The 22,816-nt window shown below is 39.7% G+C and overlaps 2 protein-coding genes across 5 annotated transcripts in view; one reads left to right on the top strand and one right to left on the bottom strand.

Moving 5' to 3' along the window:
- Positions 1 to 22,554, top strand: part of FANCB (FA complementation group B) — a 197,886-nt gene extending 175,332 nt beyond the window's left edge. The window contains exon 15 of the mRNA XM_063703003.1: positions 18,446 to 22,554. The gene's annotated coding sequence lies outside the window, so the exon portion shown is untranslated. The remainder of the gene's footprint in view (positions 1 to 18,445) is intronic.
- Positions 1 to 22,816, bottom strand: part of GLRA2 (glycine receptor alpha 2) — a 321,026-nt gene that overhangs the window by 20,917 nt on the left and 277,293 nt on the right. For all 4 annotated transcript variants that reach the window (XM_063703004.1, XM_004063827.4, XM_004063828.4 and 1 more), the window contains one exon: positions 19,922 to 20,071. In XM_063703004.1, the coding sequence (XP_063559074.1) occupies positions 19,922 to 20,071 (150 nt within the window). The remainder of the gene's footprint in view (positions 1 to 19,921; positions 20,072 to 22,816) is intronic.

The raw sequence follows: 22,816 nt of genomic DNA, 5'->3' as shown, positions 1-22,816 counted from the left end.
GAAGTCTAAGAGGGTAAACCACATTGAAGGTGCTGACCCAAGTTCAGGAAAGATGTATTTGATAAGCTATGTCCTGCTATGGCCCTCCATAATCTCTCAGAAGTTTCTAGTCCAGTTTTGAGAAACCCTGTTCTAATATAATCAACCGTAACAACAGTTCAGTTCGGGCATATTTTCCTCTTTCAATTATCTTTGACTTACATAATATTTTATTTCATCATTTTTAGGGGTTTTAATTAGGCAACAAGTCCCTTTGCTGCTGTTATAATTTTGAAGATGACTCTAATATAGAATATATAAAATATAGAATATAGAATAAGAAAACTCCTGATATAGTAACATGTTACCTCACATTATGTAAATAATGAATGTATGTCCTTTTAGAGGCTGACACAGGGTGTTCACAGAGGCCTGTCTTTATATTGTTTTGATAGCCTAGATGCTTCAAGCAATGATATCAAGCTTTCAGATAGCCACTGCTTTCTTTCCCCTCTTCCCTCTTACTGCTCAATTTCTGCTGGAAGTAGCTCAGAGGGATGAAAGTCAATGCTGTTTGCAGTGGAAGTTTGGTGAGTTGTTTGTTTCTGCAGGGGGCTCAGTAAACTCAAGAACTGAGAACTCAATCACTAGGATCAGATCTGTATTTGGTCTGGCCCTCGATGTCTTCCTACCAACTTAGAAGAGACAGGTTAGGTTCATGATGAAATCGCCCAGGTGTGACTTGGAGAAGTGTTAGGAGGTTTCTAGCAGAGGGGCAGTGAGGCGTGTCCTGAGGAGAGAGACATCTGTGGGCCATCATGTCATTGCTTTCCACAGCTGCAGAACAAATGTGTTTCTCCAGGTGAAAAACTATAAACCTGCTTTCTCTGGCCAATCTTATCTCCTGAATTTGAATGATGTTAGTAAGCTAGCTCTTCTTTAATGAATATGGACTGTAGGTTCTGGTTTAAAATTAGCAGTTACTGAAGCAGGTGAACACTGTAAACCATCAGGAGGCACTTTCCTATTGCTTCTCTCAAGGACATTCAAAGCAGCAGAGTGAGGGGGTATAGCTCAGAGGTAGAGCATTGGACTGCAGATCAAAGCAGCAGAGTGAACCAGAAACACAGTCTATGCTCCATTATTCTGGCTTATGATTTAGCTTTGCAGATCATCTCTGTCCTAGCTCCCTTATGCTTTCCCTGCAACCATTTGTTTGTTCACTGTCGCTTATAGCTTCTTATACGCAACTCTTGCTGGAAAAAAATGGAAAAAGAAAATGGAAAATTATGGATAAAATGAGAGTTTGTTTGGTGGAGTATCTGTAGTGCATTTCCAAGAGTTCCCCTTTTCTCTGCTTCATTATTACGGTTACCAGATTTAATATTTCAGAGAGAAAACTTGTCTATAGGCCCAGAGGGAAGATTGATTGAAGTAAACACAGAAGACAGATTGGTCACTATGGGAAAATAATGCCAGTATCTGTTGATCTAATTGTTGACCAGCTGAGTTTCTAGTTAAGAAAGTGTGCATGAAGGTATGTAACACAGTATTTGGCACATGATGGGGGGTCTGTAGCCCTTCCCTACTCCTTTTTAATGAGACAAGGTCTTGCTCTGTTGTCCGGGCTGCAGTGCAGTGCCGTGATCATAGCTCACTGCAGCCTTGAACTGCTGGCCTACGTGATCCTCCCATCTCAGCCACTCAAGTAGCGGGGATTACAGGCATGCACCACTGGGCCCAGCTCTCCCTTTCGTTTTCAAAGATGTCAATACAATAGTTATAATCAGAGGCAAAAAGGAAAACCTGATATGGTTCTAAGACGATATATTTTCATAGAAAATGGACTTAACTCCTGAGTTGCTGTCTCTCTCTCTCTTTTTTTCTTTTTGTTGTCTCTGTCTCTCTTTTTTTCTTTTTGTGTGGAGACGGAGTTTCTCTCTTGTTGCCCAGACTAGAGTGCAATGGCGCAATCTCGGCTCACCGCAACCTCCGCCTCCCAGGTTCAAGTGATTCTCCTGCCTCAGCTTCCCGAGTAGCTGGGATTACAGGCATGAGCCACCGTGCCCGGCTAATTTTGTATTTTTAGTAGAGACGGGGTTTCTCCATGTTGGTCAGGCTGGTCTCAAACTCCTGACCCCAGGCCATCCACCCACCTCGGCCTCCCAAAGTGCTGGAATTACAGACGTGAGCCACCGCGCCTGGCCTGATGTCTCTCTTTTCCCCCAGCTGTGTGCTGTATAAATGGGCAGATGTTGTGTCCAGCTGAAGATGACACAGCTTGAACTCTGAAGGCAGGTCACGGAGTGATGAGCCCACTGGGTCATGGGCATCATAATACTCAGGTGGCGTGTGAGTGTGGGATGGTCAAACAAAAGCGAGGGCTTAGCAAGTTTTAGTGAGGTGCAATATAGTTAGTGCAACATATACCTCCTGTCCCTGTCATCAATGGCAACCAAATGACCCCTCCTACTGTGTCTGTGACTGCCTCTTGAGGGTATGTGAGAAGGTTTAAGCCTGAGATGGTCAGGTGAATTTGTTTACCTGGCCTGATCCACCCTGAGAGCACTGGCCTTCAAAACTTTTTGCTGTGAAATACTGCAGGTTCTCACTTACATGTGGAATCTAAAATAATCAAACGCACAGAAGCAGAGAATAGAATGGTGGTTGCCAAGGGATAGAGTGAGGGGAAAGGGGAAGATGTTGGTCAAGGGATACAAAGTTTCAGTTCTGCGAGATGAATAAGCTCTGGAGATCTAATGTACAACAATGTGACTATAGTTAACAATACTGTATTGTATACTTGAAATTTGCTAAGGGGGTAGATCTTTAGTGTTCTCATGAAAGAAAGAAGGAGGGAGGGAAGGAAAGAAGGTAGAAACGAAGGAAAAAAAAGAAACTGGTAACAATGTGAGATGATGGACATGTTAATTAGTTTAATCATGGTGATTATTTCACAGTGTATACATATATCAAATCATCAAGTCGTATACCTTAAATATATATGATCTCTAATTGTCAATTATACCTTAAAGCTAGAAAAAAATAGACTGTCATCAGTGCATGCAACACATGCGCGTGCACACACACACACCTTTTTTGCTGTCACTCAAAGTAGGAAAACATATTTTCCATTACTAACCAGGACACACATACACACACTTCCACACACATTAATATATCTAATGGCAACAAAAGTTTCACAAAGTAGTATTTACTTTTACAAAGCAGGATATACCATGATATTTTCTTTGTTGTTGTTGTTTTTTGTTTTTTTTAGAGGGTGGGGGGTGGGGGGTGGGTTAAAAAACTACCTATCAGGTTCTAAGCTCACTACCAGGGTGAAGGGATTCATGCTCCAAACTCTGTATCATGCAATATTCTCATGTCAATTCTCATGTCAAAAAGCAGGCGAAAGGAAATACTTCATAAGTATTGGCTGTATGCAAGGCACTGTTCTTCACGTGCATAATCTTGCTTGCTCCTAACAGCAGCCCATGAGAAAGGACTTTATTAGACTCTTTCTACAGATGAAGAAACTAAGACCCAGAGTGGTTAGGCCATGACTCTAATCACCCAGCAAATAAAGCACCAGCCAGGATTTAGACTCAGCCAGCTGGACTCCTGGCCCTAAGCATGTGTCACTATGTCATGCTTCTCTCTCATATTCTTTTTTGAATGTCTTGGAGAGAAAAAGTATATGTTATTAAGAGGACGGGAATTCAATGGCAGTAATTCCAGGAAATGGTGCTGTAATGAAACATATTGACAGGATAGGGTACTTGGCTGGGATGAAGAAGGCTGACTTTAAGACAGGTATTTTTGTAAGTTTTATTTTAATCAATCTGCCCTAAAAGACAGGAAGTGTGAAAGAACATTCAATGATTCTGTGTTGAATTAAGGCGTCTCAGGTCTGGCAGTCAGGAATTGGCTGTACTACATTCAGCAAACCTTATAAACTCCCTGTGGAGATATCACTGCCAAACTACCATAATTTGAAGCATTTTGTGCTTTCCAGAATGAAGTTGTATGACTATTTAGAATTACTGTTTTACTACAATGCATGTGTGCACTGTTCAATCTTGTTAACAAAGGTGAAGCTCCTCACTCTATCATGGATCCTGTTACATGCCATTTCAGATCATTTCCTCCTTGTGTATGTGAACACAGAGCTGAGAAGGAACCTTCTCAGTTATAGGAAAAGGTCTTTCATGGGGTTCCCATTTGGCTCCTAATACCAGAATGATAATCCTAGGCTACTTAGTGATTACTCTTCTTGAGAGAAACAAAACAACAAGCAACATAGGGTTAAATTACTCTATATGATTGAAATCTTTCACAATTAAAAATAAATAAAATTTAGTGCAAAACACAAGCAGCCATAGTAATAAACTTAATATTTCTTACCAAGTGAAAATAATTCTATTTAAAGCTTTGGAGCTTTTTACCATGTCTTAATAGTATGCCTTGTTTTAGACTGTGCATATTGCAACATGCATACAATTTAAAAGTGGACTCTCTGCAATATATTCTAGAGCAGCACTTCTCAAGCTTTAATGTGCTAGTGAATCTCCTGAGAATCCTGTTATAAAGCATGTTTTGATTCCACAGGTCTGGGGTAGGGCCTGAGAGGCTGCATTTCTAGCAAGCTGTAGGTGATGCTGATGCTGCTGGTCAACAGATGACATTTAAAGAAGCAAGGTTCTCAAACTTGGCTTCACATTGCAACCACCTGGGAAGCCTTATAAAACCAAGATGTCTGGGCTCTACACCTAAATATTCTGATTTAATGGTCTGAGGTGGGGTCTGGGCATTTAGATTTTAAAAAGCTCCCAGGTGTCTCTAGTGTGTAACCAGGATTGAGAACCATGCTGTAATGGGTTACCTTGTTTCTAGAAAATACCAGAGCTCATTTCTGATATGACTTCTGTTGCTCTTGAACAAATCCTAGCAGCAGCAGATAGAGTGGAATGAAGTGGAGGCATTTAATAACTTAATCTCCTGATGTTTTTACACCCATGTCAACATGTCAACATTTTGAAAAGCAATTAAATCATACACCCAACAAAATTCATGCCCCTGTTCATTACCAGTACGAAGAACCATATTTTGGATCCCTGATTTGCTATATGATGTAAATAAAAAGAACTTTATGTAGAGTAAAAGAGTTCACTTACAAAAGAGGAAATTCTTAATGAAAGGTTTTTCTGACTATTTTGTCAACTGGGTTATACTAGCTCTAATTAATTACTCCTGACAGGAGTGACATCTTTATTCATAAGCAGATTGCACTCATGAGGCTAAACCTCAGTCCTCTGTGTGCACAGCATGCTTCTGTCCCTTAGATTAGGGTTTTTCAAACTTGACGCTATCCATATTCGGGTCAGATGATTCTTTGCTATGGGCACCATCCTGTGCACTGTAGGATGTTTAGCAGCATCCCTGGTCTCTACTCATTAGAGTTCAGCAACACACACAGTCCCCAACCCCAAGTTGTGAGAACTAAAAACGCCTCCATACATTGCCAAATGTCCCCTGGGGTGGGGAAAAATAGCTCCTGGCTGAGAACCATTGCCTTAGATCAAACAAAGCTTCCGTGTCACTGACTCTCACTTTCCTCTTGAAGGTCTTGGAGTGGGAAGCTCTCCAGGTTCATCTGACGTAAATGTGTATCAGCAAGGCAGGATGAGGCTACTTTCTAATGAGCATTAAATGCCACCTTAAAGAATGTAGTTTTCATTACCTATTTAATTATTTAATCTCTGTTTCATTTACTGACAATAACAAGATGAGTTTAGAATAACTTACAGTTAACATTCTAAGATAAAATGAGCTTTACAAATGCTGCTTCTTTCTTGAGAATCTCCTCCCTCCTTAAGAGCTGGAAGTACACTATACTCCCCCTTCCTGGGAATTGCCACAGCTCCAACTATAACTCTTTTATGGTTCTTAAAATTCTCTACCCCATATTAGAACATTTTTGTACTTTTTTTCTGATATTGACCTCTAAAATTTTGTGAAAACAGGTTTCAAGCAGTTTTTTTTATCTGCCCCTTATCTAAAACAAAACACTGTACAAGGCAAGCATTCAAAAAATATTTGTTGAAGAAATGAAATCTAGGATTGTCTAGCAGCTTAGAATGAAAACTAAGAAGGCAGGGGTCGTTTCCTTTTACCCACTCCTGCACAGAGCCAAGGTCATTTATTTTATAAACGGTTATACTCGCGTCTGCTGCTGCCTCATCAATCAGGTGGGAAATAACTCCATTTAAGCATATTGTCCCCAAATCAGCTTGTTAAAAACAAGAATAACAGTGATAGAGACAAATTACTACTATGATTAGGCAAACCCACATCTCTGATGTAATGCCAAGGAAGCACCAGACTTTTCTGTCATTTAGCTCGATCTTTTCATGAGAGTCCAGTTATGCTGAAATAACTACAGCTCAAGTTGCCATTAAGAATCTTAAGCCATTGTGCAGGATCTGGATTTTAAAGTGGAAAAAAAGAATCTTACACCAATTAAGAGCTAGATAGTGAAAGAAGAAGGTTCAAGGTATCTGCCATCATAGCCTTTATGAAACACTAGTAGAGCTGAAGGCACAGGCTTGATTTCAGGGACGTAAAGCAATAGAATTGTGTTATGAAACCTATTTTAGAAGCTCAGCAGCACAGAAATATTTTAGCAATGCCAACTGTAAGGTACAATAAACCATCGTTTGACACTTGCTGCTCCTAGATTCCCTCTGTTTCCACCCTTTAGGCACAAAAAGTCCTCCAGAATCTGTTTGGTGTTTAGTGGGGAGGCCGAGGATGGGGTTCAGTGGGTTGTGATTCTCATGAGGTCCTTGGCCTAGGAGGCATTGCACCTTAGTTTGTTTTTGTTCTCTCCAAAGCAACCCTGAGATGAGGGATTGCATGCAAGAGGTTTACTTGGGAGGCAACAATAGAAGTGTGGTGAGGGAGTGGGGAAGTAGGACAAGGAAAGGAGAAAAGTCAATAAAGGATGTGTGAATAATCAGCGGGTGACCATGGTTGCCAAATGGGGCTCAAACCTCTGAGAGACTGAGACTTGACTTACCAAGGGTTGAGGAAGCTTGGTATTTGGCCACCAACTCCCAGTTCTCATTGGTTGAGGGCCACTCCTGTAGCATTCACCTCCTGGTACTTCTGGACTGCCCTGAGTGTGCGTGGAGCATGCTACAGTGCCCAACGGATGCTCTCAGAGTTGGAGTGGAAACCATTGCTGTTTGTGGCAGGCAGGATAATGCCTACCAAAGATGTCTGTGTCCTAATCCTTGGAACCTGTGAATATGTTATCCTACAAAGCAGAGGGGCTTTGCAGATGTGATTAAGAAACTAAGGATGGGGAGAGGGCCCTAGATGATCTAGGTGCTCACAATTTAATCACATGACTCTTAGAAATGGAGAACCTTTCTCAACTGTGGTCAGAGGTAGACATGGCAATGGAAGAAGGGTCAGAGAAATGCAATGTTATGGCTTTGAACAACTTTCCCCTTTGGAGAAAGGGGACTATGAGCCAAGGAATGTAAGTAGCCTCTAGAAGTTGGAAAAGTCAAGAAATCAGATTCTCCCCTAGAACACTGTTATATAAATGAGCCAAAGATGGCCTCTGAGTATTGTCCCCTTGGTTGTTTATTTCCCCACTATAGGTTGAGACCTGTTATCTCCAAAGCTTGCTGGCACCAAACTCAAATTTTACACATTCCATTATTTTAAAAATAGCCTAAACAAGCAGATTTTTAGCCATCTAGACCCTGACTGCTTTGCATAGCCCACGAAACCATGCCTAGCATCTGCTGGCCCTTGCACTTACAGGGCCCCATGGCACTGCTGCTCTTTGAAGCTCTCTGACCCAGAGGCTCCCCCACTGTGCAGCTGAGCAACATCACCTAGACAGGTGAGCCCCCTCTGATTCACCTCCCCACTGGGAGTCCCCTTGTCCTCTCCTCTCTGTATGGTGGCCCCTGTCTCTAAGCCTCTGGATCATTTCATGCTGTGAGGAGCCACCTTTTCACGCAACCCTGTCCAAGTGCCACCCAGTAAACTTTGTTGTGTATTACTGCCTGCGTGGTCATATCTTTTTCTTTGAAATGGCCCCCAATCCCTTGAACCCCCGTGACAACCCTCCAGAAGCAATGCAGTCCTGCCAATACCTTGATTTTAACCTAGTGAGGCCCATTTTGGACCTACAGAAGTGTAGATAATAAGTTTTTCCTGTTTTAAGCCATTAAGTTTGTAGTGATTTGTTACAGCAATGATAAGACACCTGTGTTACTGCAAAGAATTCAAACCAGAAAGCCACTTTTATATTCACACTTAAGACAAGCTTTGGTAAGTTTATAATATACATCCCAGATTTGGAAAGCTAGTTCTAGCAAAATTACAAAAAGGCAAACTAAAATAGTAATAATGATCTATGCCTCTAGGGAGGGGCTTCAGGGAAGTGTAGACTACTTATAAAATTAAGGGTGTTTTTAAGTTGAAATGCTGAAGCAGCATTTTCCTGATCTTGTGCCTTATTCCAATCTGATCCTTTCTATACAGAGTGATATTTCCACAGTTCCAATCTGATTGTAGTATTCTATCATTTATAAAGCCTTTTGGTGGCTCCCAGTTCAAGAGCAACTGAAGTCTTCCTTCCTTTTAGGCCCCATGCTTTAGCACTTTCCTGACTCAACTCTTTATGATGTAGTGAAAGCATCATGTCGTTTCTAACATCTGAACCTCTGCATAACTGTTTCCTCAGCCTGGATATCCTCTTAATTTTCCTTTTGACCTGGCAAATTTCTACTCCTGTGTCAAGACCCAGACAAAGGCTCAACTCCCTGGCACTACCAAGTGGAGAAGATGCTTTGTCCTCAGTCATCACTTTAAATCATGCACTTAAACCTTTCCCACAGCACACAACATTCTGCATTGAAATATTTGTCTGAGCCTGTCCACCCCAGTAAACAAAACAACACAAAAAGGACACCAGTTGATACAAGTTTTCTTTCTCATTTAAACATTGAACTCCCTTCAAAAAATCTGTAAAGCAAAACTCCCTTAAGAAGGTCTGTGCAAAACTAGAACTTCAACTAAATTTGGTAACTATAGAAATATAAAGAATCATTGAAATTAAAAGCTAGAGTTAACTGTTTTATTGCAAATAAAGAAGTAAATAAGTGGGCTAACTGCCACATTTTATTGCTTACATTTATTTCACTTATGTGTAAAATATTCTCCTTTCATTCTCATCTCTTCTTTACAATATCCCCATTTCTCTACCCTGCTTGGACCATCACGTGATTCATATTTTTATCCATTCATCCATCCTGTCTGGCAAAACCCTCAGCTTGGATCCAAGATTGGCTTCACGAGCATGCAACCTGTGCAGACACAGAGGGTCCATACACAGAGGGGTGCTAGGCTTAGTTTAATGCTCTGCCGTTGCCATCTTGAAATTCTTAATTGTTTTTGAACCAGGGGTTGCCCATTTTTATTTCAGTCAGTCCTGCCTGGATCAGTTGTGGAACCCACCATCTGGTTATTCTAGGCTGCTGAGCTCCTCTGGAGAACCTCACCGAATCCAGCACATTGATGCCCCTACATATCCAATTTCCCCTACGTCCGATGGACCCTAAGCCTGCTTGAGAAAACTTCTGTGGGTTCCTGGTGATGTATTTCACAATTCACAAACATTTCAAAGTTTTCCCACTGTTCTCACACCTCCTACTCTGTCACCTCCCTCTTTATTCTCTGAAAATGAATGTGTTTCCTGTGTCACAGAAAACAATCAGATGCCATCATGTGGGGATTCCTTCAAAATCCTGTCTGCCTACCCACCCACCCACAAACTTGCCATGTCCTTATTCTTATTCCTTCTTTCGTCTCCCAGTTATCAGAAGGAATACCTTCTACTGGGTATGGCTAGTGGCTCCACCTAAGCATGCTCTCCCACCTTTCCTCAAAACTCCTGTAAGTAATATTATTCTCTCTATAAACAACTCTGTCATCAGCATTTAAATGTACTCAAGTTGCTCATTAAAAAAAACACTAAATAAAAAGCAAAAGAACCAACCAACCAACAAAAAAATCCATGGCCTATATGCCTCCTCAGCCACTTCTGTCTCTTTTTCTTGGATAAAATGGCTGCATTCAATGTCCTCACTTCCTCACTGTCCACTTCACTACTATACTGCCTAAAATCTTGTGTCTGCCTCTGTCTCTCCACTGAGCCTGCTGTTGTTGAGGTTACCAATGTCCTCTGACTTCCTAAAATCCATGGCTGCTTCTTAGCTTTTATTTTATGTGAACTCCACATCTTTAGATACTATGAATTTTCTTCCTGAATATGTTTCTTTTTCTAGCCTCTGAGTGATTACATAGCCGTCTGACCTTCTCTGTCTCTCTCATGGGCTCCTTTCCCCCTGCCTGTCTCTGATATGCTGGTGCTCACAGGGGTTTGCCCTCAGCCCTCTGCCTTGCCTTACACTGCCTTCCCTTACACTGCCTTCCCCTTCCATTTCCTCTTCCTGCTCCTTCCCTGCCCCTTCCTGCTCTTTCTCAACCTTTCTCCTCCACTTCTCTTCTCACTCTGTACACTCCTGCTGGGTAATCTCATCCACTTCCATAGCTTTAACTTCCATCTATATCCTAATGACTTCTCAGCATGTCTGTCCAACCCAGTCCTCTCTCCTGAGTGCTGGACTGCCTCATGGACATCGCTACCTCCATCTCTCACATTTCACCTATCCCACACTGAGGGTCATGTCTGTAACTGGGGGTCTGTTGTACAGATTATTTCATCACCCCAGGTCTTAAGCCTAGTACCCATTAGTTTTACCTGATCCTCTCTGTCCTTCCACCCTCCACCCTCCAAAAGACCCCAGTGTGTGTTGTTCCCCTCTATGTGTCCCTGCGTTCTCATCATTAGCTCCCACTTAGAAGTGAGAATGAGTAGTATTTGGTTTTCTGTTCTTACATTAGTTTGCTGAGGATAATGCCCTGCAGCTCCATCCATGTCCCTGCAAAGGACATGATCTCACTCATATGTGGAATCTAAAAAATTTGATCTCATGGGGGTAGAGAGTATAATAGTGGTTATCAGTGCCTAGAGAAAATGAGGGGGAGGGGGAGGGAGAGATGAGGAGAAGTTAGTCAATGGGTACTATGTTACAGTTAGATAGGAGGAATAAGTTCTGGTCTTCTATTGCACAGTTGGGTGAAAATGGTTAATGATAATGTATTGTATATTTCAAAATATCTAGAAGAGATGATTTGGTGAAGAAATAAGTGTTTCATATGATTGATACCGTAATTATCCTGATTTGATCATAATACAATGTATAAAACCTTAAAACCTCACATTGTACCCCATAAATATATACAACTATTATGTGTCAATTAAAAACAAAATAGAAGAAAAATAAGTAAAAGGCAACTTGTCATTAGGTGGCCCACATGCCATAACCATGTTCTCAAGCAGCCACAATTTCTATTTAGTAGCTGAACAAAAAGAAGTCAGGGCTATCTGGGTAACTGGAAACATCTGAAATTAGGCACAATGCCAGAAGTAAGGTACGGTGCAGCCAGATATAAAATGAAAGTGGGAGATAAATGCAGGTGAGGCTGCATTGTAGAGAAGTTGTTATAACTTCACATGGTGCACATATTTCTTATTGGAGCAGAGGAGATAACATTAAAATAGAGTTTTATTGCATAGACCTGGGGCATCAGCTTCTAATAGACTGGGGTTGGCCAGTTCTGTCAGGGAAGATCTGGGAGTGATTGTTTCTGAGAAACTCTGTTTTGATAAAATTGACAGTGGCCGCTTTACAAAACCTAGAAAAGATAATCAAAGCAAATACACCTAGTTGCACATTGCCCGGCCACTCCTTGAAAGTGACCCCATTTGATAACCTGATTGCTCAGTAAATACCAGACACTCTTCCCATGCATGCAAATGTAATCTCAGGTGTTCTCTCAATAAATACCTTCCCTGAATAAAGCTTAATGCCATTGTCTTTTTGGGAGATGATCTGCTCTTTTTTTTTGTTATACCTTCTAAAATATCAACCTGTATGTTATTTCAGAGGTCAGTTTCTCAGTAGGAAATTAAAGAGATGACATATTGCCTTGGGAATATTTACTTTTTTTTTTTTTTTTGAGATAGATAGAGTCTCACTCTGTCGCCCAGGCTGGAGTACAGTGGCGTGATCTCAGCTCACTGCAGTCTCCACCTCCCGGGTTCAAGCGATTCTCCTGCCTCAGCCTCATGAGTTCCTGGGACCACAGGTGCATGCCACCATGCCTGGCTGATTTTTGTATTTTTAGTAGAGACAGGGTTTCACATGTTGGCCAGGCTGGTCTCAAACTCTTGCCCTCAGGTGATCCACCCACCTCGGCCTCCCAAAGTGCTGGGATTACAAGTGTGAGCCACCGCTCCCGGCCCAAATATTGAACATTTTTAAATAATTTAAAAAAAATTAACTCAGGCCACAATGCATTTCTGTGAAAATTAATTTAGTAGTTCATGACTAGGTGGGCCCCAAACTAGGGGAAAACAAGTGAGGCCTCAGGGGCAAAATCTGAGGGGGTACCCAAAACTCCAGTACTCAAATGATATTTAATGCAATGTTTGCAAATATCATTATTAATACAAAAAAATCCATGGTGAACAAAACATTAAATAAAAAATAAAACAGGATCTGACCCTGTACTTGTGTGACTCACTTGCCTCACCCTATTTGCTTCACCTTGCCTCACCCTATTTTCTTTTTGCATTAGTTTCCTCATCTGTAAATTGAGATAAGAACAGTATCTTCATTGTTATTAGGTAATTTACTCACTTAATTTAATCCAAACAAGGACAATTTTGATAATGGCAAGTGGCACTGACAGACATTACAACTCTATAATGTTGACTATTGCAAAGTAAAAAAAAGTTTTATCAAACAATAAAACGTAGTTAAAACGGATTTATATCATACAAAAATGAAAAAATCACTCAATTATGAGCATTCAGATGCTCAACAGCAAGACTGCTCAGTTTTTCTTTCCTTTTTGTTTTATGTTTACAGAACCTGTGATTTTCCATGTTTCCCACTGACCCTACGAAGTGATAGCCCGGTGGCTTCATGGATTTTGCATGCCATGCCATGCCATGCCATGCCATAGAACAAGGCTGGTATCCCAAGTGACCAGTAGGGGCAGCAGTGACCCATCACTGATAGAGAGCAACATCTGTCCCCAGCCTCTGGTGTCCAATTGCACTGCATTTTATAAGCAAGCTCCCCTCCCGCAAGCTATCCTGGAAAGGGAGTGTTAGTTATGACACTGCATCTGGAACATGTGAAGAAAAGATGACTGGATAGTAGTGATTATTATTATTTTTTCGATTTCACCATGTGTTAAGGTGAGAACTCGTTCACTGCACATGCATGCCCCTATACCGGGGGATCACCCTATGACAGAATCCAGGTCTATAAAGTGGAGGTCAACCAAACCCGTTTCCACTTATTTTAATGCAACTATTAATAAAAAACATTTTGTTTAAAATGAGTAATCCAGGACAAATTCTAAATCACACAAGGTATTGGAAAAATAGGCCTAAATCAAGACTTTCCCAGGTGGCTGTATGATTGCATTACTCACACAGTTGTAGTGGTGATTAAATGAATTGCTATATGTAAAGTATCTAGAAGAGTACCTGGCATATAGTAAGCCCTCAATAAATGTTAGCTCTTGTTATCATTTTTTTTTCTAACCATGGTTCAGATTTTTTTAAAAAGCTGAAAAATGCTGCCTTTCCTAAGGGACAAATAATTGGAAATATTTCTTGCCTATTTTTTCAAAATTCAATCATTGGTGATAATTAGGAAACTTGACCGCAAAGCTTAAGCATGATTTGATTTGCTCTTCAACTCCCCCCAAGACTTAACTTTGGTAATAAAACATTATGTTCTGAATAGCCATACACAAACTTAAGAACATCTCCATGTCAAACATGCAAACTTGCATTTCTCAATAAACATAGCAGGGATTGTAACTGCCAACTGGCATCTCTAAAACATCTTTTAATCTAAGGTATCCTTTTTGCTCCCCACTGCAATGCCCAAACCATATCTTTTTCCTCCTTCCTCAAACCCAGATCCTTTGGTGTCTCTGAAGTTCAGGTCATTAGACTTCACTACTGATTTTCCTTATCACTGCTGTTACCTATCTGTGCTGTTACCCTTTATTAGTTGTACTCCTTTATTAGTTGATGACTTTAGCATCCATTTCCCTGTCAACCCAACACTCATACCAATGTCATCTTTTCTGGGGGATCTTCAATATTCATATGGATAATAGACCCCATCCTCGGCCTTCCAGTTCCTGGACTGCCTTGCTGTCAATAATTTTTTCTCAACCCAACCTTAGTCACACATGCTTATTTATGATCATAACCTTATCTTTGTCTTTACTTCCTGTGAAATCTTAATTTTGAGTCTCTCTCTCTTTCTCTCTCTTGAATACAGTGTCTCTTCCATGTTTTCCCCTCTCTATCCACCTTAGAATTTCTGGTTCATCACTGCAACTACTGCCATGCAACCTCCCTTAACTTCACTTTCGTCCCTCCCTCCATCCCATTCTCCCTCCCTCCCACTCTCCCTCCCTTCCTTCTTCTCCTTTCTTGGTTTCTTTCTTCCTTCCTTCTTCCCTTCTACATTCTCTTCTTTCAACTCCTCTATCATCTTCTCTTTGTCTTCCACTCACTTTCCTGCTCATTTGGCAAAACTTCAATTGTAGTTAAACCCAAGTACCTGTTATCTCAGTACCTGAATCTGATCCTGGAAGCTTGCTGGGGGGAAACACATACCTCCTGATTGTTCACACTTTAAAGTCATAACCACAGTTCTCATATGGGCACTCCCACTGCCTCTGCCTCAGCATTCTGCCCCATTACTCTTCTTGGAGCAATGGCTTTTTTACCCTCCCAAACTACTATTTAATACTTGATCCTTCTTCCTCAAACCTATGTTTCTTTTTTCCACCATACTGTTAGCTGATAGCCTCAGAATTCATGGACATGATAGGAGCTATTAGTTAGGAGCTCCTACATCCTATCATAATTGGACATACCAATTGACTAGCAACCATAGTCATTCTCCCATTTTGTTTGTACAATGGTGAAGCACACAGACTCTGGGAACACAGTATCTCACTTCAGACCCACTACACCACTTCTTGGCTCATGAGAATGAGCAAGCTATTTAACCTCTTTGTGCTTTAGTATCTTCATCTATGAACTGGCAATAATTTAAGTCATTATTACAATGGATGAAATAGTTGTCTCCATGTAATGCCAACCCTGACCCTTTGCTTTGAATTTTATTTTTTCTCACCTTCTTAAGACATTTGCTCTTGAAATTATGCCCTCCTTTCACTGCAATGTGAATACCTCCCTTTTCCTTTGCCAAATGCATTCTTTTATCTTCCATTTTGGAAAAAATATATCCCCCCATGAGAACACATCTTATTCCATACCATCTTCTATGTTCCCCTGCACAGTAAAGGCAATTGCAAGTGATATCTAAGGTTTGCCACCATTTCTTTTGTTCCTTTTTCTGCCCAATCCGTTCTAGATAGGCTTTCTAAATGATGGAATGCTCCATTCTCAGAGCTTTTTTTTTTGTTTCTGTTATCTCAATGTGTAATCTCACTTAGTTTTGTGGATTTAAAACAGTAGCTGTTTGCTGGTCACTGCCAAATATACATTTCCAGATTTTATCCCTTTCTTGAACATATATTTCTATCTAATTACTTGCCAACTCTATTGAGATGTCTCATGGGCATCTGAACTTAAGAGCATAAAAATGTGACTCAAGTTCCACTCCAAATCTGTGCTTGTCACAATAGTCCCCATCTTAATAAATAGTAACACGACTTACCCAGTTGCTTAAGCCAAAAATCTGTGAGTCATATTCAATTCATCTTCTCATCTCTTCACATAAAATGCATCAGCATGACCTATTGGTTTTACCTCCAAAGCATAACCACTAGAATGTAAGTTTCATCAAAAGGCTGCATTTTTTTCTGTCCTGTGAAGCAACATATTCTAAGGATTTACACAGTGCCTGGCACATAGTAAGAAGTAAATAAATTTTTGTGGAACAAATGAAAGAATCCTGAACCTAACCACTTTCCTTCATTCTCATGACCAATACCATAATCTAAGCCATCAACATTTCCACCTATAGTTCTACAATAGCCTCCTAACTTATCTGCTGCTACTGTTGACACCACAACTATCCACTCAATAGCCTATTTGCTATATTGAAACTAACTAGTGGATTCCAATCACTTAGAATAAAATAAAATCCTTTATACTGGCCTGCAAATAAATCTTGAAATTACCGATTTTTCAACCTCATTTTCTACTTCTTTGTCCCTCTCATTCTCTACTATATTCACAGCTTCCCATGTTTAAGCATAGTAGGTGCTCAATAAACATCTTTTGAATGAATAAATATATATATTTAACCTGTGAGTAGTCTAATGATGACAGGGAGTGAGATTGTGCAGAAATTTGTTTTACCCTCTCTCCCTTTGAGAGCTAAATTTTCAAGTAATCTATACTTGCTTTTTCCATATCCTCACCTACCTTAAACTACTGCAATCTGGTTCTTCTCAAATGCTGATTTGAAAATATTCATGACAAGATAATCAGTAAACTTAATGGACCATTCTTTTATTTTATTAATTTTTGCTCTTTGTGTTTTTTTTCGTAGTTTTTCACTCCTTCTACACTCTTTGGATTTAATTTCTTATTCTTCATTTTGTCTCCATGAAATAGATTCTTAGATAATCAGTTTTCAGCTTTCCATCTTTATAAAATATGCATTTGAAGTATACATTTTTCACTAAGCATGGCTTTAGCTCAGTTCATATATTTTGATATGTACAATTTATCTTTCAATTCAAAATATTTTCTAACTTCCAATGTGAATTCTTTTTGATTCCTGAATTATTTCAGAAGTATTTGGTTATTTCCCAATTTATAGAGATGTTCTAGTTATCTTTGTACCATTGATTTTTAGCCTAATTCTATTTAATCAGATAATATTATTTCAGTGTTTTGATATTTGTTATGAGGTGCGTTATAGTCCAACTCATGATAAATATACCAAAATGTTTCTTCTGACTTGAAAAGTATATGTTTACTGCATTTGAGGGTGTAGTTTGTTAATTATGTTGTTAAATGTTTTATATCCTTACTGATCTTTCTGTCTGCTTTTTTTCTATCAGTTGCTGAGAGGTATATTAAAATTCCTCACTATGAGTGTGAGTTTGTCTATTTCTTCTTTATATCTGTCAATTTAGACTTGGTGTATTCTGAGGCCATGTTATTCGTTGTATACATATCTATAGTAATCACATCCCCCTATTGAAGTGATCATTTTGATTATGAAATATCTCTATTTCTAGTAATAATTTTGGTCTTAAAGTCTACTTTATCTAATATTAATGGAGCTAAACTGGCTTTATTTGGTTAGTGTCTGCATGAGATATCTTTATCCACAGTTACTTTGAAGCTTTCTCTATCTTTATATTATAGGTGTGCCTATTGGAGGCTGACTAAAGTTGAGTTTTATTTTTAAATTTCATCTGAAAATGTTTGTCTTTTAATAGAGATATTTATTCTATTTTTCTTTACTGTATTTATAATATATTTGGGTTTAATCTACCACTTCTCTATTTGCTTTCTCTTTGTCTGTCTTGTTCTGCATTCCTTCTTTTTTTATTATTATTATACTTTAAGTTTTAGGGTACATGTGCACAATGTGCAGGTTAGTTACATATGTATACATGTGCCATGCTGGTGCTTTAGATTGATTTTGTCTTTTTATTATTCCATATCCACCCCCCCCCTTGTTTGCTAGTTATACTTTTTTAAAAATTAGTCTTTAATATCTGTTATTATGTAATGCCAGACATTGCTAATTGATAACAGATCTCATTCCCACAGAGCCCAGGTACAGTCTAAGAATCCTTCACACAGCATTTCAAAAATTCCCTAACAACTATTTAGAATTGGGAAGCAAAATGAAACCCATTTTCCATCTTTGGTCTAGGAGAGTATGCAGTCAGTAAGCCAGGATAGTGTTTCTTAAATTTATCTCATCATAAGAATCACCTAGAGTGCTTATTAAGGGTACAGATTCTTGTATTCCACCCAACTTTATAAATCAACATCTGAAAGGAATTTTGCTGAGAATTAGTATGTTTCACAAGGGTCCTAGGTGAGTCTCATTATGATAAGGTAAGTTTGGGAAACCTGAGCAGTATTACCATATGTAAAAGAAGTTGTTGAAGGACTTAAACCATCCACTGACTAATAGACAGTTGCAGCATGAATTCTTTTAACTCTGTACTGTTTTGTGTTGAAATACCATCATAATGTAAGAATATTTTCTAGGTGGCACAAGTGATCCTGAACTTTTGCTGCTGTGTGCTGGACTTCTGTGAATGTGATTAAAGAAACGTTAGTACCAACAGGGAGGCAGTGAGGAGAAAATTGAGAAAGGCACAACATTAAAAGGTAATGTACAGCAAAGAGGATATTTGTGCTTGTTTACTTGTTTTCCTTATCTATGGCAGGACAAAATGTTCCTGAGAGGTAGCGAAGAGTGAGACAGGGCAGCTAACAGGATAGATTTATCTCTTCCAGCCCAGAGTATGTGCAGGAAACCTTTCAGTGGATGCAGTCAGAACTCAGTGAGCTCATACCCACATAAACTCCTCAATATAAGCAATGTCTCACAACAAATATTCAGCTTTACATCTAGGTATTTGCAGCATTAATAGGGACTGTGAAATATTTTTGTTTTCATTCCAACAGAGTAGCATATAACTATTACTTCACCAGCAGGATTAATTTATCAAATATTTTCTGGAACAGATTTTGAAAAATCTTTCTCTCTCTACTGTACATAAAATGTTAACTTTAGTTCTCAAGCAATATTGTTACAGGAGGTAACATTCTTCATATCAAAGGGTATGTTTCTCTCCCAGAGTTTGAAATGGAAAAACAGGTGCAAGCCTTTTGATAGCCTCTATGAGATTGGGTTATAAACCAGAACAGTGCTTTCCAAGCATGTCTGCACACCAGAATTGCCTGGGGAGCTGCAGAAATACAGAGGCTGGTGCCCCTGCTAACATTGAGGTTTAGTTGGTGTAAGGTGTGTCTAAGGCTTGGGATTTTTAAAATATCCCCAGGCGATTCTAATGTGCAGGCAAGTTTGGGAACCACAGAACTGGAGATCTTGAGCTATGCATTTCAAACCTGAAGTCTCTGGACAGTGTAAAGCTTAGAATTCTGCACTAAAGTTTAAGTTGAGATAATGAGACCAGTCTCACTGGATTTATCATGTTGCAATCTACATGGGTGTGGCATAATTTACATAAAGCCAGAGCAATTGATGAAAAAAAGTCAATCAGATCAGTGATGTACACGCACGCACGCGCGCACACACACACACTGTCAATATTTAGAAGAACCAGGATTTTAAAGTAACTTTGTCAAATCAAGTATATATCCCCAATTAGAGTTGCCAGATAAATAAAGGGAGCCCAGTTACTTCCGAATTTCAGATAAACAATTTTTAGTATAAGTATGTCCCATGCAATATTTGGTATGTGCTTATACTAAAAATTGTTTCTTGTTATCTGAAATTCCAGTTTAACTCCATGATATGTATTTTTATTTGCTGAATCTGACAATCCTCCCCAATTTTAAAGGCCTAAGCTGAGCACTAAGTCAGTGTAGTAGGACAAATCAGAACAAAAATTAACCTTGGCTTCTTGCTTATTGTGTGCTCTTCTGTTTTCTGAATTACATTGCCTAGCTAACCAACTCAAGCTCTACATTGTCTGAACTGAGGGGCAATCATACCTTATTCTGCCTCTTCTGTCTTCTTCGGAGGCGCAGGAACTCCTTGTGTTGCCTGGAGACGAAGTTCACCGCTGCGTATTCCAGTAAGGCAGCAAACACAAACAGAAGGCACACCGCCATCCAGATGTCAATCGCTTTTACATAGGAGACCTGAGAGAGAGAGACACACACACACACACACAGAGAGAGAGAGAAAGAAAGACTATGAAAGCTTGCCAGGAAACCAGATTCTTAATGGTGTGAGCAGCAAAATAACCTAATTTCCTTGGTCAATGATTTTCCAGCATTTTCTTAAGAAAGTGCTTAAGCCATTGATTCTACTTTGAAGATTCTGGGCAGAGCACTGAAAGTCACATGCCCCTGAACCAGTAGCTTTATTCCTGAGACCAGCTCCAATGACTTCAAGAATTTCCTTAATGACAGATTTTAAGTGTTCTCACTACAAATAAATATGTGAAATAATGCATATGTTAAGTAGCTCAATTTAGACATTCCATGATGTGTACATACATTGAAACATGTTATACACCATAAATATATACAATTTTTACTTATCAATTAAAAATAATTATTCTCTTAATTAGAAAAGAAAAACAAAACTTTGAGGCAAAATAGATGGGTGCTATTATTAAAACTGCTCACTTCTATTTTTTAAATTGACATTTAAAAATCAATATAATTAAGATAATTTCAAAACATGGATGAGAAATAAACTATATATAGCCTTAGGCTCTTCAAAAGCCAATCTGTAATTTTCTTCAACTTACTGATCCTAACTGACATGAAAACACAGTTCTAAATAGTTTTAAATCCTCACAGTTAAAGAGTATTCAACCAAAGTAAAATATCAGGAATACAGCCTTGAGAAGGTATCTGGTTAAAAAGAAAACTTTGATAACCCTTCAGTGTTCGCTTAAGTGTTTAGTAAGTCTTATAATTTGACAAAGTAGATTCTGAAAGCAAATACTTTTTGCTTGCAATGGAAAATGCCCCTCATCTCACTCGACTTACAATTATTTTTTCAAGTGTAAAAGGGAAAAATAATTGGAGGAAGCTATAAAATATTGGATCCTAGACTACAAAGAATACTTATTAAACTACCATCTGAATGTGTACTATTCAGTTCTAATTTTTAAATAGAGTTTCCTATATTTTGATAGCTGTCAAGTGCTTGCCAGCCAGTATTTTAAGCATTTTACATGTGTGAATTTTTTAACCCTTACAACAACTCATCCCAATTTTCTGATGAGAAAACTGGGGTAAAGAGGGATGAAATTATTATCCAAGGTAACAAAAGTAATAAATGACAGAGTCAAGATTGGAATTGGAACTCAGTCTGACTAATGGATTTCCTTTCTGAACACACACACAACAACACATTGCTAGGATCACAGTTTGTATCTTTGCATTTCCCTTTGACCTTTATACTGAGCATTTCCCATGTTACTTATTTTTCTTCTAGATCATAATTTCTAATGCTTGCCTAATGCTCTATACCATGATTAAACATTCTACATTGTAGGACATATAGGTTATTTTCTATCTAATATTTTATGACTGTAAGTTTTGCTGCTATAAACATTCTTCTCCCAAAATATTTGACTGTGTCCCTGATTATTTGTTGGATCAACTTTTAGGTAAGTTACAGAAGTAAAGATGTGAAAATAGGCTCTTGAATTAGAAGGTTTGCAGGAGCACAGTGGACATAAAAGCAGAGATTCTGGAGTAAGATGCCCCAATTAAGAAATGCTGCTCTGCTACTATCTGTATAATTCAGTTATGTTATTTAACCTCTCTCTGCCTCTATTCCTCATCTCTAAAATAGGAGCAATAATAGTACCTACCTCATAGAGCTGTTAAGTGGATAAAATCACTTAATATACATAAAGATTTTAGAATAGTTTCAGAAAGTAGTTCCAAGATGGCTGAATAGGAACAGCTCCAGTCTACAGCTCCCAGCCTGAGCGATGCAGAAGACGAGGGATTTCTGCATTTCCAACTGAGGTACCGGGTTCATCTCACTGGGGCTCATCAGACAGTGGGGGCAGGACAGTGGGTGCAGCCCACCGAGCATGAGCCGAAGCAGGGCGAGGCATTGCCTCACCCGGGAAGCGCAAGGGGTCAGGGAATTCCCTTTCCTAGCCAAGGGAAGGGGTGACAGATGGCACCTGGAAAACTGGGTCACTCCCACCCTAATACTGCACTTTTGCAACAGTCTTAGCAAGCAGCACACCAGGAGATTATATCCCGCGCCTGGCTCGGAGGGTCCCACACCCATGGAGCCTCACTCATTGCTAGCACAGCAATCTGAGATTGAACTGCAAGGCAGCAGCGAGGCTGGGGAATGGGCGCCTGTCATTGCTGAGGCTTGAGTAGGTAAACAAAGCAGCCTGGAAGCTCGAACTGGGTGGAGCCCACAGCAGCTCAAGGAGGCCTGCCTGACTCTGTAGACTCCACCTCTGGGGGCAGGGCATAGCCAAACAAAAGGCAGCAGAAACCTCTGTAGACTTAAATGTCCCTGTCTGACAGCTTTGAAGAGAGTGGTGGTTCTCCCAGAATGGAGTTTGAGATCTGAGAACAGACACACTGCCTCCTCAAGTGGGTCCCTGACCCCCGAGTAGCCTAACTGGGAGGCACCCCTGAGTAGGGGTAGATTGACACCTCACATGGCTGAGATGAAGCTTCCAGAGGAAAGATCAGGCAGCAACATTGGCTGTTCAGCAATATTCGCTGTTCTGCAGCCTCCGCTGCTGATACCCAGGCAAACAGGGTCTGGAGTGGACCTCCAGCAAACTCCAACAGACCTGCAGCTGAGGGTCCTCACTGTTAGAAGGAAAACTAACAAACAGAAAGGACATCCACACCAAAACCCCATCTGTACGTCACCATCATCAA

The sequence above is a fragment of the Gorilla gorilla genome, chromosome X (assembly GCF_029281585.2).
Source record: "Gorilla gorilla gorilla isolate KB3781 chromosome X, NHGRI_mGorGor1-v2.1_pri, whole genome shotgun sequence".
Classification (NCBI taxonomy): domain Eukaryota; kingdom Metazoa; phylum Chordata; class Mammalia; order Primates; family Hominidae; genus Gorilla; species Gorilla gorilla.
The sequence above is the reverse complement of the archived record's forward strand: the minus strand, read 5'-3'. Positions and strand labels throughout refer to the sequence as shown.